This window comes from Solea senegalensis, unplaced genomic scaffold (assembly GCF_019176455.1).
Source record: "Solea senegalensis isolate Sse05_10M unplaced genomic scaffold, IFAPA_SoseM_1 scf7180000016062, whole genome shotgun sequence".
Taxonomy (NCBI): domain Eukaryota; kingdom Metazoa; phylum Chordata; class Actinopteri; order Pleuronectiformes; family Soleidae; genus Solea; species Solea senegalensis.
The window spans coordinates 1-17,603 of NW_025321571.1; the positions used below are offsets into that span (position 1 = coordinate 1).

Below are 17,603 nucleotides of genomic sequence, written 5' to 3' on the forward strand. Positions count from 1 at the left end.
TATATATATATATATATATGTATATATGTATGTATATGTCTAGGAATATTGACATATACATATCTATCATATCTATAAACATCTGTCTGAGAATATTGTTGCCTCTTCGTATGACTGGAAGCTGAAGTTCGTGTCTCTTTGTCAATCATTCACGTCCATGGATGATTTGACGTCGATCCTCTGCTGCCTCCATCAGAGACGGCAAACGTGTGACAGCTCAGTGGAACACACTTACCCAGAAGGCAGCAGTGGATCAGACGTGCCAGGGTCACAGAAGGCTAACAGAAGGGTTCTGTGCCTCAGATTTGTGATTCCACATGAGAACTGTGTGTCACAGAACACGGAGGACAGAGGACAATGAAGGACTAACCCAGGCCCATCTGCACAGTGTAGAACAGGAGGCCCAGCAGGCTGTTGGGCTGGTTCAGAGGGTTCTCTTTAGCCACCAACAACTGGACCAGACCAAAGCCACGCCCCCACCTGTCAAATCAGACAAAGCACATGAGAAGGAAGGTTATGTCAATAATATTATTGAAGGAGGAGTCTGCGACAGTAGGGCTGCAACGATTCATTGATTACTATTGGTGATGGATTAGTCTGTTTTAGTAGATTTGTTTCGACTAATATTTGAACATCTCAGATTGAGCTGCGTCTTAAATGTCACTATGTTCCATATAACAAAGACATCACTGAAACCTAGTCTTTTCTAAGTTTGGGAAACATTTTGACGTTTTATGGAGCAAACGACAAAGAAAATGAGTTGCAATCACACAATAATGACAATTCTAACAAATATGGCTGATAAGAATCTTTTGTTGGTCTCTCATTCTGAGTAAATACAAAACTTTATCAATAATAAACAATCATTTATTGAAAAATGTCTGACAACAAAGTGTATAACCTAACATCAACAAGTAAACATGTTTTCTTTTCATATCTATGTAGTTTTGATGGATTGATCTTTTTCAGCCTGCTAATCATGTTCTTGTCTCACTTGTATCGATCATGTGTGTGAATGTGTGTTTTTATTACTTATAATCACATTGTGTTGACGTTTCCTGGTTGTTACATAGTGACATGTTGTTGCGTTGCCTGAAGTAAATGTAACGGGAGCGCGTGACTGCATCACCTCTAACCTCGGTTCGAGCGGAATTGAACACGTGGCAGTGAGCTGCGCGCGCGCGCGTGTGTGTGTGTGTGTGTGTGTGTGGAAGATGAACAGACACAGCGGGAGTTACCTGGAGGTGAAAACCTTGGAGCAGCTCACTGACTCCCCCAGGTCACACATCGCCCTGTAATCCGGGTCTGCCTCTCTGGACAGCTCCACGTGCAGCGCATACACAGACAGAACCAGACCAAAGACGCACAGCACAATCCGAACTCTCTTCTCCCAGCTGGGCATCTTGTGAGGTCCAGTCGCTGCCATGTCTGTGTTTGTGTGTCTGTGAGGATGATGACGTGCAGAAGCACAGCTCCTCGCTTCTGATTGGTCCAGATGTGAGACGAGCGTGGACTTCAGTCTGACTCTGGACTGTGGGAAGTGTCTACATGCCACTGGAACCCCACTGAAGCCCCGTCCACGTATACGTTCTACCCATGGTCCAAGCCGCCTCAGGGGGGCGCCAGAGATCACATGGAGGGCACAGAGCTTTGTTTGCTCTGAGGTTGTCATGTTATTAACTGTTGTTGCAGCCGCGCGCGTGTGTGTGTGTGTCCAGGTATTACTAATGTTGTCGGGACCTAAACCTGTTCACACAGTCACATTATGGGGACTTGTCTTCCTTGTGGGGACAAAAATCAAGTCCCCATTACATTTTAAGGCGAAGATATGTTTTAAGGTTAGGATTAGGATTAGGATTAGGCCAGTAGTAACTGTGGTTAAGGTTAGCACAAGTCTCAGGAAATGAATGTAAGTCAATGCAATGTCCCCTCAAGTCATGAATGTCGTACGTGTGTGTGTGTGTGTTTGTATGAATGAATGTTTGTGTGTCAGTGATGAGGCACTGTGGTTGCTATGGGTTACACACCTGTGGACATGGGTGGTTCATTAGTCACACAAAGGTTGATGAGGGAGTGGCAGGGAATTAGAATCAGGGAACCGTGTGTGTGTGTGTGTGTGTGTGTGTGTGTGTGTGTGTGTGTGTGTGTGTGAGACGGCTGAATGAGTTGTGTCACAGTCTTAGTATTTTTGTCCTTTTGCACGAGCTCGTTTTAAGTCTTTTTGTGGGTGTTTTTTAAAGATTTGTTCGTTAATAAAGTGTCAAACTCATTCCCATGGAGGAGCTCATTTTTACACACCATGAGTTGGAAATGTCTTCAAATTTTTGTTGTGGCAATATCACATTTATAAAATTCTAATCACACAATGCTCTGCACGATCAGAAGTCCACACGCCATTTCTGATCCATCCTTTAAATGTATTTACTGTTTATGACCTCTGTGACCTCTGAACGTCTGTGACCATGACTTAACCAGACTGCATAAGCAAGTCTCGTCAGGTCATTTAGCAGCTAGACCTGATCACGTTATATCTGTACAACTAAATATCATGTCTGACAAACGTAACCATCAACAAAGAAATCAAGACACTGACCTATCTATATACTGTAGAACAAAAACCTACAGCTGTAAATAAACATTTGTAATTATTCACTCATTATTCTTTTGTTGTGTGTGTGTGTGTGTGTGTGTCTTCAAAGAAAAAGGTTGTGAACCACTGCATTATACAGTTCCAGTGAGAAATACTATATTGTATATACATGTGACATAAATCATTTTTCTACAATAGTGACGTGGTGTGAAAAAATAGACATCACGAGAATCTGCCCCTGTTACCCCCATCCTGAAAGGGCAGGGTTGGATCCTGCTGACCTCAATAACTATCGGCCAATTTCCAACCTCCCGTTTCTCAGCAAGATCCCTGAAAGAGTCGTTTCTGCCCAGCTCCATCATCACATGTCCACCAGTGAGCTCTATGAAACATTCCAATCTGCCCACAGGACCCTCCATAGGACTGACACGGCCCTGGTCAAGATCACTAATGATCTTGTGATGGCTGCCGACTCTGGTTGCATCAACATCCTGGTCTTGCTTGCTTAGACGCCTTTCCACTCACCGTGGACTCAACGGTACTGCTCTGTCCTGGTTCCACTCCTAGGAACAGAAAACAGTTTCTGTTCCTACCCCGGTGTGCCACAAGGTTCTGTCCTCGGCCCTCTCCTCTTCTCCATATACGTGCCACCATGGCACCATGGTCTTAACTTCCACTGCGATGCTGATGATACTCAACTCTACCTCAGCACATCTCCATCCACAATCTCTTATCAACTGTTTACAGGAAGTTAAATGTTGGCTGACCTCTGACCTGCTCCAACTCAACAGCCGGAGGACAGAGTTGATAGTGGTCGGTCTGGTCCTCTCTGTCGATGACATCACCACTTCACTGTCCACGGAGGTTCACAACCTGGGTGTCATTCTGGACTCTACTCTATCATTTAACACACACATCAAATCTGTCACAAAATCAGCATTTTTTTCTCCAGCCATCGCTCACTGACTGTCGCTGAGACCCTCGTCCATTCTTTCATCACATCACGCCTGGACTACTGTAATGCCGTCATGTTTGGGGTCCCGAAGAAAACCCTGGATAGGATCCAACACGTCCAGAACTCTGCTGCTAGGGTTCTCACTCGGACTAAACCTTGGCAACACATCACCCCCACACTGAAACAACTGCACTGGCTCCCCGTTAAGTTCCGGATCACCTTCAAGCTTCTCCTCCTTTGCTGCAAGTCTCTCCAATCACTCGCTCCACATCATCTATCCGACCTCCTCCATGTTGGCACAGCGCCCCCTGTAGAGCAGTAGATGATGGATGGTTAAGGTAAGGGGATATATACACAGTGAAAAACAAGAACATTTCTGTACTTGAAGGTACACACTTTCACTTCTGCAGTATTGCCAGAAAAGTACCATTTGATGGTCACCTGCTGCACATATGCCTTTTAAAATTGAAGCAAGAAAATGAATGTTCCTTCCACTGCACATTGTATGTGTATGTTTTTGACCACGTGATTTCACTCTTTATTCAAGCAAATATTCAGTCAACATGTTATTATTGTGTGTGGACAATTATTCTTCATTTTCGTCTCTGTAAAAAAAGAATTGTACCTTTTCAGTGTGTACATTACTGTACCATAGTATTGTGAAGGTACATATGTTATGGTTCTGAATTATACTTAAACTGGCACAGTTTCATCAGGTATTACTTCATGAGTACAACACTGTCTATCAGCAACAACCATGTGTACCTTTGAATGTGTGGAGGTCATTATGTCTACGAGTGTCCTCACAACTAAGTGTTTGTCTCAGTGAGATAATGTGACAGTCAACTCAAAAGGAATATATATAAGTAACAATGATGATCATCTACAACATCTATACACAATCTGCCCTTTATCTACTGAGACAGTTTGACAAATCTAATGTAAATCCAAGTGATTAAAGGAACATACAGATGCAAAGGTGTTAGCTGAACGTAACAGGCACAGAACTCAAAGTAAGATTAAGATTTCAATCAATATAGTTTTAGAAGGATGCAGGCCAATAATCTGGGACCCACAGATGGGTCACGAGAGACATTTTTTGTGTCCCCCCCACAACAAATTTGCAGAATCCAACCATTTATTTAAGATTTGTGTGAATAGTCTAAATATGATTTCTGAATTAATTGTCAACCATTTTGATTATCGATTAACTGTTTTTGTTTTTTAATAATTAAAACATATTCTCAGACTTTTCAGATTCTTACATTTGAATATTTTCTTGTTTCTTTGCTCCACAAAAACAAAACAGAATGATTTTGGTTTGTGGACAAAAGACATCAAAAGATAGAACATCATAATTTCAGGGTTTTTATCAAGTCAATTATTCATCGAAAAGATTATCGTCAGATAATCAAATTCTGGTTTAATTATATAGCACCAATTCATAACATACATTATCTCAAGGCACTTTACAAGGTAAGGTCCTGTTGCAGCCAATATAACATGTTTGAATAATTTACCAAACATCTTTCAGAAATTATTTGTTTACCAATTCAAAACTGGTTGTTACAGATATAGCTGTTACATTACCATATACGGTGTAATATAATATAATATAATATAATATACTAATTATTATTAGTAATAATAATATAATTATCATCAGAATAGGTGCTGCTGGCAAAGCTGCCACAAGTATCATTACTAATGTAAAAAAAATAGATGTTTTCTTTTTTAAAATGCCTTCAAAGACTTTGGAGTGTTCCACTCGTGTTTCGTGATGTGGATCTTTCCCATTAACAGCGTCGCCACAACCCAAAAAACACACAGACCCTTGTGTGTGGACCCATGTCCCGCCTTCCACGCGTCCTCCTCTCCTATTGGACAGTCGCCGAAGCGTCGCCTCACCTGGTTGGCTAGTCACCTGTCACTCAAACGCAACAAGGAAAAGCTAGGAAGAGGCGGCAGACAGACAAAAACAAGTGTTAGCAGCGACACTGTGGGTTTCAGAGCACATTTTCTAATGTTTGCTTTGGTTCACATGGCCGGACAATCTTCCGGTACCTGCGAGAACCTCGACAAGATGTCGCGTGTGATGCAATAACGCAGAAAGGCCTGCTTCAGTGTCCCGGAGCTTCAGGTAACTAGCCTACGCCCCTGCGTCAACACTGGCTCAGGTCTTTGTCACGGAGAGAGCTCGTGTCCTGCACTTCCTCCGTGTCGTTAGTGAAAATACACACTCGTGTTCATGTTTGTTTCACTTCTCGTGTCAGGCTAACGGTCGTCACGTCACTCCTCGCTCTTTTTTCTCCTTTTTACATAAAAAGACACATAATTACTGTCAATTCATAGGTGTTTCAAGGAAATATTCGTATACTTACCATCGCAATATATTTGTCTAGTGTGAAACCAACGCAGTTTGACTTTAAAACTTCTTAATTAACACATTCTTGATAACTTTAGAGATATATCTGAGGCAAAACTTTCATGTATGTTGAGCCTTTTTAACAATGATATTGAGTTCTCATTATTATATATTGTGACTGGATTATTGCACATCCCTGTTGTGATGGGAGATTTCATTGTTGCTGTGAAAGTAAGTGACAGCACAATAAGAGTGAGACAGGTGTGTGAGGACAGTTCTGTAAAACTAAAGTACTACAGTGGGGTCATAGTTTAAAGGTTCAAATGTTGGATCATGGCTGTCATCAGATTTTCATGGACAGACACTACTTTCACAACCATGTTATGAAATTATTGTTTTGGCCCCAAACCATGTATCTATAGATAACTTTCACAGAGGAGTAATGATCTGAAATCAGAAAACGAAGTAGGATGGAGGTAGGATTTGACCACGGGGGGGTGACGCTGTGCTGGTGCTAAAACAACTCAGTTTGGATGGAAGTCTGTAGGAAAATGAGCTTCTAATTCTCACGACAGTAACACAAATGTCCTCATACAAACTTTCTCTCTAAACAATCACAATATTATTTCAGGTTTCATCCATATGCCCCCCCTTTTAAAAAAAAGGTTTATTCCACCAAGTATACATTACAATATTCACTGCCTAGTGGCCACCTAAAAAACAGGGTCACACACCCTAATATTTTGTTGAACTGCCTTTAGCTTTGATTACTCACTCATTCACTGTGGCGTTGTTTCAGTTAGCTTCTGCAATGTCACAAGATTTATTTCCGTCCAGTGTTGCTTTCATTTTTCACCAAGATCTTGTGCTGATGATGCAGCACATCCCAGAGATTCTCAGTGGGGTTCAGGTCTGGACTCTGTGGTGAAAATGATGTCTCATGCTCCCTGAACCAGCCCGATCAATCCTGGCATTGTCATCGTGGAATATGCTCGTGCCATCGGGGAAGGAAAAATCCATTGATGGAATAATCTGCTCGTTCAGGTGGTCAGCTGACCTCATTCATTGGACACAATGTTGCTGAACCTAGACCTGACCAAGTGTTTTGGTCCAGACCGTGTATATAATCACAGAAACAGAGACATAATGAACCACTAACCGCATAAAGTGAACGTGATCATAAAGCAAAAACGCGAGACAACAAATGCAAACACAACAACGACACGGGGGTCTGGCATCGTCCACTTCTCAAAGTAGCAGATGCTGGTTTTACACAAAATGATTTTATCACTTTAGGACTCATTTTCCAAAGAATGTTGTGTTAAAGCAGCGTTTGGCCATATTTATATGACACGTAAATATTAAAATACGAAATGAATATCAAAGTAATATTTACAGTGTATTATCACTCCACTGAAAAGCACAACCATCATCAAATGTTTCATAGATATTATATATTATAATATATAATATATTATAAGCCGTATCACCCAGCTTTACAGAAATATTGATTTGATTAATATTGTGATGTATATATCAATATATATATATAAATACAGTATATATTATGACAATATCTTTTTCCCACATCAGCCCTAACTCTGTATGTAGTGCACAATGTTCCTCATGTGATGTGGAACCTGTAAAATAACACACATGTCTCACTTTTTCCCAGAAGAATGTCGACGAAGGAGGGTGGAGAAGGTAAAAATGGTCCATTTTTGGCCTTGTCACCTGAAAGAATGGCCACAGACAAAAACAGAGACAACCAGTGTCCGTCCAGAGTCGAGGGGACATGTGACGCCACAGACACCAGCACTGCAGCCAAAAACCTGGCTATCCTCAAAGCTCACTCTCTGGATGTGAAGTTTGATGTGGGAGAAGAGTATGATGTCATAGAAACCATCGGCACTGGGGCTTACGGTGTCGTCTCCTCTGCTAGGAGACGTGACAATGGTAGGCGCACACACACACACACACACACACACACACACACACACACACACACAAGGGAGTAGGTTTGGTCACAAGACTGATGGGGACACTCATTCCTTGTTTTGCCATATGTGAACTATGATCTCCAGAGAGCGTGCATGCTGTCTGAATAATATTCATATTTTACAGGCCAGCAGGTGGCGATAAAAAAGATCTCCAATGCTTTCGAAGTGGTGACGAATGCTAAGCGAACTTTGCGAGAACTGAAGATTCTGAAGCACTTCAAACATGACAACATCATCGCCATCAAAGACATCCTGCAGCCCAACCTTCCTCACTCGGCCTTTAAGTCTGTGTATGTGACTTTTGTTTTCAACACACGTTTAATGAATAGGAGTTTCTATAGTTTCTATAGTTTATAAAGTCAATCTGAGACTATGTTGGATGTTTAACTGAAATCAGTTGGTCCTTGTGTCCACTAGCAGCCGTGTTTTCAGTCATTTCTCATGGTGATTCTTGTCACAGGTGACAGTACCTTAGACCAGTGGTTCCCAACCTTTTTTCCTTGAAGCCCCCCTTGCTTGTGTTCAGGACAAACCAGGGCCTGCCCAACCCAAACCCCTGTCCAGGGCACGCACACATAAAAGAATCAAGTAAAAAGTTTAGGTTTTTGTTCCTATTCTCACAATGTATATGGATAAAAACTGTCCTGTGCTTCCGTTAAATCAAAACCAAGGTATTGCCTTGGTTTGTTTTTTTGATCCTGGTCAGTCTTTGGTGCTTTTATGTTTCTCACACAACAGGAACGTGATCAGGACAAATAGGTTAATAAACTGAAAGGTGGACCAAACAAATGATAGTTTTCATTTGGGTGATACTGACTTCTTATTATTCAGTAGAGTGTCTGATTGAGATGCACAAATATAGTTATATTAACCCACTCACAAACTCAGAGCAGTCAAAGCTCTGTGCTCCCCCATGTGATCTCTGGCGCCCCCCTAAGGGCGGCTCGGACCCCAGGTTGGGAACCATGGCCTTACAACCACACTTCAAATTCATTTAATGGCGCATTTCCACCGGCTCTACTCGCCACGGCATGGTTTAAGTAGTGTTTCCACTAGCATAGTACCTGGTACCTGGAACTATTTTTAGTACCTGCTCAGGCGAGGTTCCAAAAGCGTGCCGAGTCGGTAACTATGTGATGATTGGTCAGACTGCCGTCACAGGAAGAGACGTCCCACACACAAGTCAAGCCAAACAGCACGAACTGTAGATGAGTTAAAACTACTCAACAATCCTAAAAACAACTACCAGGGAAACCTCTATATTTAACAGAGGAGAGAACTGTAGTGATGACTCCGCCCACGTTTAGTAGGTACTTTGATTTTGTAGTGGAGAAGCAACCTAATCGTGCCGTGCCGAGGCGAGGCGAGTAGAGCCTGTGGAAATACGTCATAAGGTGCCTTGGTACTTCGTGTTTTGACATTTGAGGGAACTTCTTGTGGTTTTGGTGAATTTGTATGTTGCACAATTTCCTGCTGCACATGTTGCACAATGTCTCGATTCACTGTTTCCTTCCCTCGTTTGCAGGTACGTGGTACTGGACCTCATGGAGAGCGACTTGCACCAGATCATACACTCCGCCCAGACGCTCACACCAGAACACACGCGCTACTTTCTGTACCAGCTCCTCCGTGGCCTTAAGTACGTGCACTCTGCCAACGTCATCCACCGTGACCTCAAACCCTCCAACCTGTTAGTGAACGAGAACTGCGAGCTGAAGATCGGTGACTTTGGAATGGCTCGGGGTCTCAGCTCGCACCCCGAGGAGTCTCATTCCTTTATGACTGAATATGTTGCAACACGATGGTACCGTGCACCTGAACTGCTGCTGTCTCTCAACCACTATAGCTTGGCCATTGACTTGTGGTCTGTGGGCTGCATCTTTGCTGAAATGTTGGGGCGGAAACAGCTCTTTCCTGGAAAACACTACGTCCATCAGCTCCAATTGATCTTGTCTGTGTTAGGAACTCCTCCTGAGGGCTTGATTGGTGCTATCAGAGCTGACAGAGTGCGCTCCTACATTCAGAGTCTTCCGTCACGCTCAGCTGTGCCTTTGGACAAACTCTACCCACAGGCTGAAGCGGAGGCTTTGGACCTGCTCGGGGCCATGTTGCACTTTGACCCCCGTGAACGAATCAGCGTGACACAAGCGCTGGAACACCCGTACCTGTCCAAGTACCATGACCCAGATGATGAGCCAGTCTGTGTGCCAGCTTTTGACTTTGAGTTTGATAATCTCTCCATGAACAAAGAGCAAATTAAAGAGGCAATTCTAATGGAGATCCAGGACTTTCATAGAAACAAGAAGATCACTCATCAGAGACTGCAGTTCAGGCCTTTGGCGCGGGGGAATGGCAGAGCGGCAGCACAAAGCACTAACCAACGTAAAGCCCAGGACTCCCTGGCCAAAACCACACTGGTTCCCATGGCACAACACCCCCAAGCAGCACAGTTACAACAGCAGCGGCAGATGAGAGAAATGGAATCTCAACAAGACCACACACCACCGAAAGGGAACTATGCATTTACTAAAGTACTGCAAACCTTCAATAAGCCCACATCACTTCTACAGGCTACCCTGCCTCATCATTTGCCTCTTCTCTCCAAAAATGAAAGTGGCCCAGTCGACGTAGACATGCCCAGTGCCAATTCAGACAGCGACCAGCCAGAAACCATAGATTTAACAACACCAGTGTCCACTCAAGAAGCCCCCTCACAAACCATAGGAAACAGTGAGGCACAGCCACAGCCCACCAGCAGGCCAGCCCCTCTGTCTCAGCACAACCACAACCAGAGCCAGTCCAGGACCCAGGTCCACACCAGTGTCCCTGCGACGCCAACACAGATCATTACACCTCTACCCACTACTGTGCCTTCCCTGTCTCTGTCTGTGGCACAAGCCAAATCACTGTCTCACTCGCTCTCACAGTCTCTGTCCAAGAATGCCAGGCCTCCTCCAGGTCAAGGAGAAGCAACAAGAAAAGAAGGAGCCATTTCAGAGGACACTAAAGCTGCACTCAAAGCAGCTTTATTAAATAAGTCCAGGGGGGGTAAGTTTACCATCTTCCATATCAAGAGATATATATATATATATATACACATATATAGATAGATAGATACTGTAGATATCTATCTATATATATATGTAGATATAAATATATACATATATATGTAGACATGTATGTGTATACATGTCTACATGTATACACATATATGTCTACATATATGTAGATATATATGTACATATATGTATGTAGATATAAATATATATATATGTACATATATATCTTTGAAATATTTCATGTCGTTGACAAAATTGAATGAAAGTGATATTTAAGGTGTTTTGTGTGTACAGAGTGACACAGAGGCTCACGTGGCTGCAGCACAGAAAAACAGACACATTCTACTACATTCTATGACACTTTAACAATACATTTAGAATCTGTTAACCACTTAATCTCGCTGTTAGACGCCTTGTCTGCTACCAAAGGAGCTGCTGGTCTACTGCTGCCTACTTTGGTAAGTTTGTCACAGTCAAATCCAAACTGGGGGTCACAAAACACCAAAATCACTGATGGAGGCAGCAGTGGATCAACAACCTCTGTGCTGTGAGCATTGAAATAGACTGTGGTGCAAGTCTGTAATGTGACGTCTGGATTGCAGATGGAGGAGTGTCTGCACTGGGCATGGATCCCGGTGGTGGAGGAGGAGGAATGCCGTCCTCCCTGTCGTCTGTTCAGGACTCTCGCCGGCCCGTCACGGCCCAAGAGCGTCAACGAGAGAGAGAGGAGAAGAGACGGAAGAGGCAGGAGCGAGCGAGAGAGAGGGAGAGGAAGATGAAGGAGAAGGAGAGGAGGGAGGGGAAGCAGGGGGACTCGCTGGGCGGCGTCCTCCTGAGTGACAATGACAAAAGTCTTTTGCAGAGGTGGACAAAGATGATGGACAGCCGCACTGAGAGGAGCGTTGACAAGGACTGCAATGTAAAGTGGGCTGTAGCAAGTAGTGATGGCACTCAAGCAACTCTGAATAATAACACTGATAAAGACGTGAAGAAGATTCAGCCACATGAACAGAAACCCGTCCAGCCAAGCTTGTTCCCGCCGCCCAGCGCTCCATCACTACTGTTCTCCATGAGCCAGAGGAAACCAGCAGATGCAGTTGTTACTGTAGGTGGAGGGATCGATGCAGCGACCAGTGACTTTGTAAAAAACAACATGCTCAAACCTCAGAGCAACGGACAGAGTGCTTTCAGCTGTCTAGGGAACTGGAGCGGACAACAGTTGGAGGCAAGGCAGCACATGAAGCAGCAGCAGCAGCAGCAGCAGCAGCCTCTGCCGTCGAGCTTCCTCCAGCCGCAGCTCCAAACTCAACCTCATCCCCACACTCAGTCGCAGCTGCTTCCACTGGAGACTTTTTTGACCAAAGTCCCATCATTAACCAGCCAAGAGACAAATGGTAATGTAGACATCAGAGCTCACAATAACCTCAACAACCACCCAATGACAAGGGCCGGGCCCCTAGAGAAGCTGTGTCCCACAGTGGCAGAGAAATCAGGGCCACAGGCTGCAAACCCTCTTCGTGGGGCTTTAGGAGTCCCCACTCAGCTTCAGCCCAGTGTGGGATTCACAGACACGGGACAACAGGGGTCCACCAGCACCCCTGACATCCACACAGTAACACTGCAGCTCTCAAAGTCCCAGGTTTGTCTGCGTTTTGTCTTTCCTGTTGTGTTGTGATGTCTACATGTAAGATAAGTGACCAGGTATGGCTTCTATGTGAATATAAACACAGTGGCCTTAAACACAGAGTTCATTTTAGCACATGTTTTCTCCCGATCAGGTGGAGGATATTTTACCCCCGGTGTTCTCAGTCACCCCTAAAGGCAGTGGTGCTGGATACGGTGTGGGCTTCGACCTGGACGACCTTCTCAACCAGTCTCTCACAGACCTGCAGCACTGTGACCGAGACAGGTGAGGGCTAACACACCTTGTTATCTGTGGGTCAGACACAGCGTGCTCTAAATCCTGAGTGATGTTTTCACATCGCGGTCGTCACAGTAGATTTTTAACAAACAAATCAAATGCACATCCGTATGCGTTGAGAGTAAAGGGACTAAAATAAAACAAAATAGAATTCTAAGAAAAATAAATATATAGATAAAATAAAAAATAATGAAATAACAATAATAAGAAGAAAATATGTATACATATAAACACACATAAAAAATAAGATGGCATTTGTTAATCACACATACACATTGTCTTAATATAATACTTACATTGTACACGCCACTGTCATTTTCCTTCTTTTACATGGTGGTTATAAAGACATCATCATTTAAAGTGGACATATTATACCCTATTTCCCCCATTAAAATAGTTCCCTGGTGTCCTAATGAACATGTCAGTGACATGCTTTGGTCAAAATACCATAAGGATGAAGAATCATAGTAGTTCAATAACCCTGCTAAACCCGCCCCTTTCAGAATGCTCGGTTTTCGTGCATGGTCCCTTTATATGCAAATGAGACACAGGCAAACACACACCCACTTCTTCCAGGGGGTTTCTGATTTGTCCTCTTTACAGCGCTTTACAGCTCTATTCGTCTCCCCCTCCCTCCACTAGCTCTCTGACAATATCAACATGTCAGCGAGAGTGCCGTCACAGGAAGAGACGTCCTACATAAGGATCGAGCCGAACACTGTCCAACTGTAAATCAGTTAAAAACACTTAGGAACAGAAGATCAGCGGTGACACAGAGAGTGCAGCACCGCTGCACAGAGAGTGCAGCACCGTGTAACGCGCCACCGCTGATCGCCAGCGGCGCGCTGAATAAACTGTATGTTGCTGTATCAGACCGGAGACTGTGCTCCGGAGACCTCACCACCGCTGACCAGCTCCGGTGCTCCGGCGAGCTGGCGATCAGCGGTGGCGATCACCGTGTAAGCGGAATAAACTGTATGTTGCTGTATCAGATCGTGTGTTCGCACCACTTCACATCAGACTGCGGCCAGCGGTCGCTGTATTTAGTCAGGGGACATATTTCACCGACGTACAAACACACAAATTGTTAAGAAAAGATCACATAGAGCTCATAACTGACCATTCTGACACGTCCTAATTAAACATATTTGTTCAGTACGTCCTCCATGACCGGAGCACAGACTCAGTCTGATACAATCACATAAAGCAGCTGTTTATGCAGCTCACCGCTGACGATCAGCGGTGCTGCACTCTCTGTGCAGCGGTGCTACACTCTCTGTGTCACCGATAGCCTAAACTGCCGCTGGCAATCAGCTGATCGCCACCGCTAATCGCCAGCGGCGGGCTGAATAAACTGTATGTTGCTGTATCAGACCGGAGACCTCACCACCGCTGACCAGCTCCGGTGCTCCGGCGAGCTGGCGATCACCGTGTAACGCACCATCAGCGGTGGTGAGGTCTCCGGAGCACAGTCTCCGGTCTGATACAGCAACATTCAGTTTATTCAGCGCGCCGCTGGCGATCAGCAGGCAGTTTAGGCTATCGGTGAAACAGAGAGTGCAGCACCGCTGATTGCATAAACAGCTGCTTTATATGATTGTATCAGACTGAGTCTGTGCTCCGGTCATGGAGGACGTACTGAACAAATATGTTTAATTAGGACGTGTCAGAATGGTCAGTTATGAGCTCTATGTGACCTTTTCTTAACAATGTGTGTGTTTGTACGTCGCTGACTAAATACGGCGACCGCTGGCCGCAGTCTGATGTGAAGTGGTGCGAACACACGAACACACGTTTGCTGACTTTATCCGGCACATTAGCTTCATATATAAAATCCTCTGTAAAACACTGTGCTCCACTGTGCAGCCACCAACAGCACACTTGTCCCTCCGCGTTGTCATAATACCGCTCTTCCTCCCTCGCCTGCACTCTCGCAGGGACAAGGTGGAGCTAAGGTGGAGCTTGCAAAGTAAACGTACTGGTGGGGCGGTAACATTCGCGGTGAAATGCGCATGCTGACGTCATAAGCGCAGGGAATTCAACATCGAGCATTTTATCGCCTATACTTACACTAAGCGGAACCACGAAAACATGACAGAGTATTGTTTTTCCACACTTTGGCGACTGGTAGGGCCCCCAGAGTCCCAAATATAAGTATTGAAATGGTTAAAAAGTTGATTTTGCATAATATGTCCCCTTTAAGTTTCATTTAAGTGTAGTTGTATGAGGAAGTCACGCATGTGGCTCATTCCCATGAGCACAGTAACCTGCTGCTTTTTTACTACCTGCTCTGACGAGGCTCCAAGTGAGCTGTCGAACTGTAGATGAGTTTAAAAGACTTAACAATCCTAAAAATGAGGGTTCATCTCCATCAATTAGCAGGGAAATGTCTAAAGTCTCCATATCTAACAGAGGAGTGGCGGCAAGGTTTCCATCTGTGCTCCGCTCATGGAGGAAGAACTGATTCTAATGATTCAGTTACACTGAAAACAACTAGTCACTCGTTTGTGTTTGAGTGTGTGTGTACAAAGTCACGGCACTTTCATGCAGCCGTGCACTGATGACTCCGCCCACGTTGAGTAGGTACTATTGTGTAGTGGCGTGGTGACGCGAGCTGGGACCACAGGTGGAACAGGGGCTATAGTTAGCCCTGTAGCATGTAGCACGCTCACGCTCACGCTCACTCAGGACATGAGAAAAAACAGCTCATAAAATCTTGGTTGTTGTGCTGAAGATCACACTTTTCTTTCATTGTATTTTCTATTTAGTGCCAGATCACAACAGAAGTCATTTAACAGGTATCAAACTAACCTAAATAGCCTTTATGTTATTTATCCTATTTATCTTATTTACATGTTCTCTGCTCTCTGCAGACGTCCGCCTTCTGTGATGTCATTGGAGTTTCCCCCAAAACATTATAGCATATTAGATCAAATGTTTTCCAGAGGCAAACCCTTTAAAAATAAACAAACAGTCTGTTAGACGTTTAAGCCACATGCCAGAGGTCAGAGGTCACTGAAGTAAAAATGAAACAAATCTCTTTCCTGTATGACAATATCTGTGAAAATGAATGCTTCATTGGGTTTGAACAATTTTCTCAATTATTTCACACAGAATTAAATAATGACTTTTATTTTATTATCAATAATGACAACTTTGGGCTTCCATATGTCCAAAAGTGACTGACACGGAAAATAAGTCAAAACTCTGTAAGTGTGTGAACTATGAACCAGTTAGTTCTTGAACCACAAATCTAACACACCAAGAGAGGCGGGACTTAAGGCAGAACAGCCAATCATCAGCCGGTCACACTCAAAACTGGTGTCATGTTTGAGGCAACAACAGGAGAGGGAGGGGAGAGGAGGAGGAGGGGGGGGAGAAAAAAGTGTGTGTGTGTGTGTGTGTCTCGGCTGTTATTATGAAAGAATCATTCATTTGTTCATTTTCTACCACTTTAATCAGTGTTTTCAAAATAAAACGTATGTGATAGTCAATAAACTGTAAATCAGTGCTCTAAAGAAGGTGAAATAAGTCAAGTGTAAAGAGAGTTGTTGTTCTTGACACTTCCTGTCTTTTTCTCCTTCCTGCTGCAGTTTCGACTCCGCCCCCCTCTCAGCCTCCCTCTTATCTGATTGGAGTGAGGTTCACCGCATGACTCCCGCTGATCTGGAGTCTCTGCAGCAGGAGCTGCAGCTCGGCTCTCCCATGATCCTCTCTGATAGCATTCCTCCCGACACCTGACTTCCCCTCTCCGGAGATTTGAAGAGGCAACTGTCAGATTTGTGTAGAAGTTCAAATGTTTAAGTGCCAAATTAATTTAACTAGATTTATACCATACTATAATTTATAATAGTTTTTTTTTTTAGTTTAGATTTATACAAGATTATGTTTTTAATAGGTACCGTGCAGTCTTTTTTTTTACCAAACACACAAAATTAAAAGGAGGATATGGCACTGGGTTGTGATATTTCTTTTGTCTGACTTATTGTCTTCTACATGTGTTGATTGTGGGTTATTTACAACACAATGACCCCACTGGAACCATTTGCTGATAGAGATTTCCACGAGACCTGCAGCTAATGATTATTTTCATCATCGATTATTTTCTCGATGAATCGTTTGGTCCATAAAATCTCAGAAAACCTTAAAAAATGTCGAGCGGTGTTTGTTAAAGCTGGAAATGATGATGTTCTCAAATGTCCACAAACCAAAATGATTTCTTTGTTCTCCAGAGCAAAGAAATGAAGAAACTATTCACATTTAAGAAGCTGAAACAATCAGAAATCTTGTTTTAATCATGAAAAAAGCTCAAATTATCAAAATAGTTGTTGATTCATTTAGCAATCGATTCATTGTTTCAGCTGTAATTTCCACATCCAAATCATTATAAATCACTGAAGTTTGAGCAAGTGAAAATCACAATCCCTGGAATATTCTGCTGATTTGTCAGCACTAGTCACATGTTGAATAAAACGGTGAATTAAATGCACGATGAAGACGATCACTGTTGAAATCCTCTGTATTTCTGATTTGATTTCACTAACTCAGATAAGAACTCTGAATAACTGGGACTAAAGACTAAGAATAAGATTAATAACTTCTACTGTATATTATTAAATACCCAGCTTAGGGAGTGTCTAGTATTATAAATGGCTGCTACATGTGCTCCTGTTTCTAATAAACGTCTTTTTAATGCTTTTATTTTTACCGTAA

General features: G+C 43.5%; 2 protein-coding genes and 1 long non-coding RNA gene across 4 annotated transcripts; 1 reads left to right on the top strand and 2 right to left on the bottom strand.

Annotated features, from left to right (window-relative positions):
• Positions 1-370: 370 nt before the first annotated feature.
• Positions 371-1,675, bottom strand: vkorc1 (vitamin K epoxide reductase complex, subunit 1; the record flags this gene model as incomplete). The annotated part of the gene is given in 2 exon segments (XM_044017940.1): positions 371-480; positions 1,239-1,675. Coding segments are annotated over 2 exon segments (544 nt in total), but the record flags the coding sequence as incomplete, so codon positions are not given.
• A 1,036-nt stretch (positions 1,676-2,711) lies between these two features.
• LOC122762755 lies at positions 2,712-5,677 on the bottom strand. The gene is made up of 3 exons (XR_006358765.1): positions 5,610-5,677; positions 5,378-5,496; positions 2,712-3,853 (listed from the first exon to the last, which is right to left on the bottom strand). It is a non-coding gene; the product is annotated as an uncharacterized LOC122762755 (long non-coding RNA).
• On the top strand, positions 5,621-17,603 carry mapk7 (mitogen-activated protein kinase 7). Of its 2 annotated transcripts, none has more exons than XM_044017936.1 (7): positions 5,621-5,685; positions 7,586-7,866; positions 8,035-8,200; positions 9,436-10,958; positions 11,572-12,608; positions 12,748-12,878; positions 16,484-17,603. In XM_044017936.1, the coding sequence occupies exons 2-7, from the start codon at positions 7,590-7,592 to the stop codon at positions 16,629-16,631; spliced, it is 3,282 nt and encodes a 1,093-aa protein (XP_043873871.1). In that variant the 5' UTR covers positions 5,621-5,685; positions 7,586-7,589; the 3' UTR covers positions 16,632-17,603. The 2 variants fall into 2 exon arrangements, with proteins under 2 accessions (XP_043873871.1, XP_043873873.1); XM_044017938.1 differs by having other exon boundaries at positions 5,622-5,685; positions 7,589-7,866.

What these genes read in the sequence shown, in the direction of transcription:
- mapk7 (XM_044017936.1), top strand. Translation starts at nt 7,590, where the DNA reads ATGTCGACGAAGGAGGGTGGAGAAGGTAAAAATGGTCCATTTTTGGCC. An exon ending in TGCTAGGAGACGTGACAATG is followed by an intron (nt 7,867 to 8,034) that starts GTAGGCGCACAC and finishes CATATTTTACAG; the next exon opens with GCCAGCAGGTGGCGATAAAA. An exon ending in CAGCACTGTGACCGAGACAG is followed by an intron (nt 12,879 to 16,483) that starts GTGAGGGCTAAC and finishes TTCCTGCTGCAG; the next exon opens with TTTCGACTCCGCCCCCCTCT.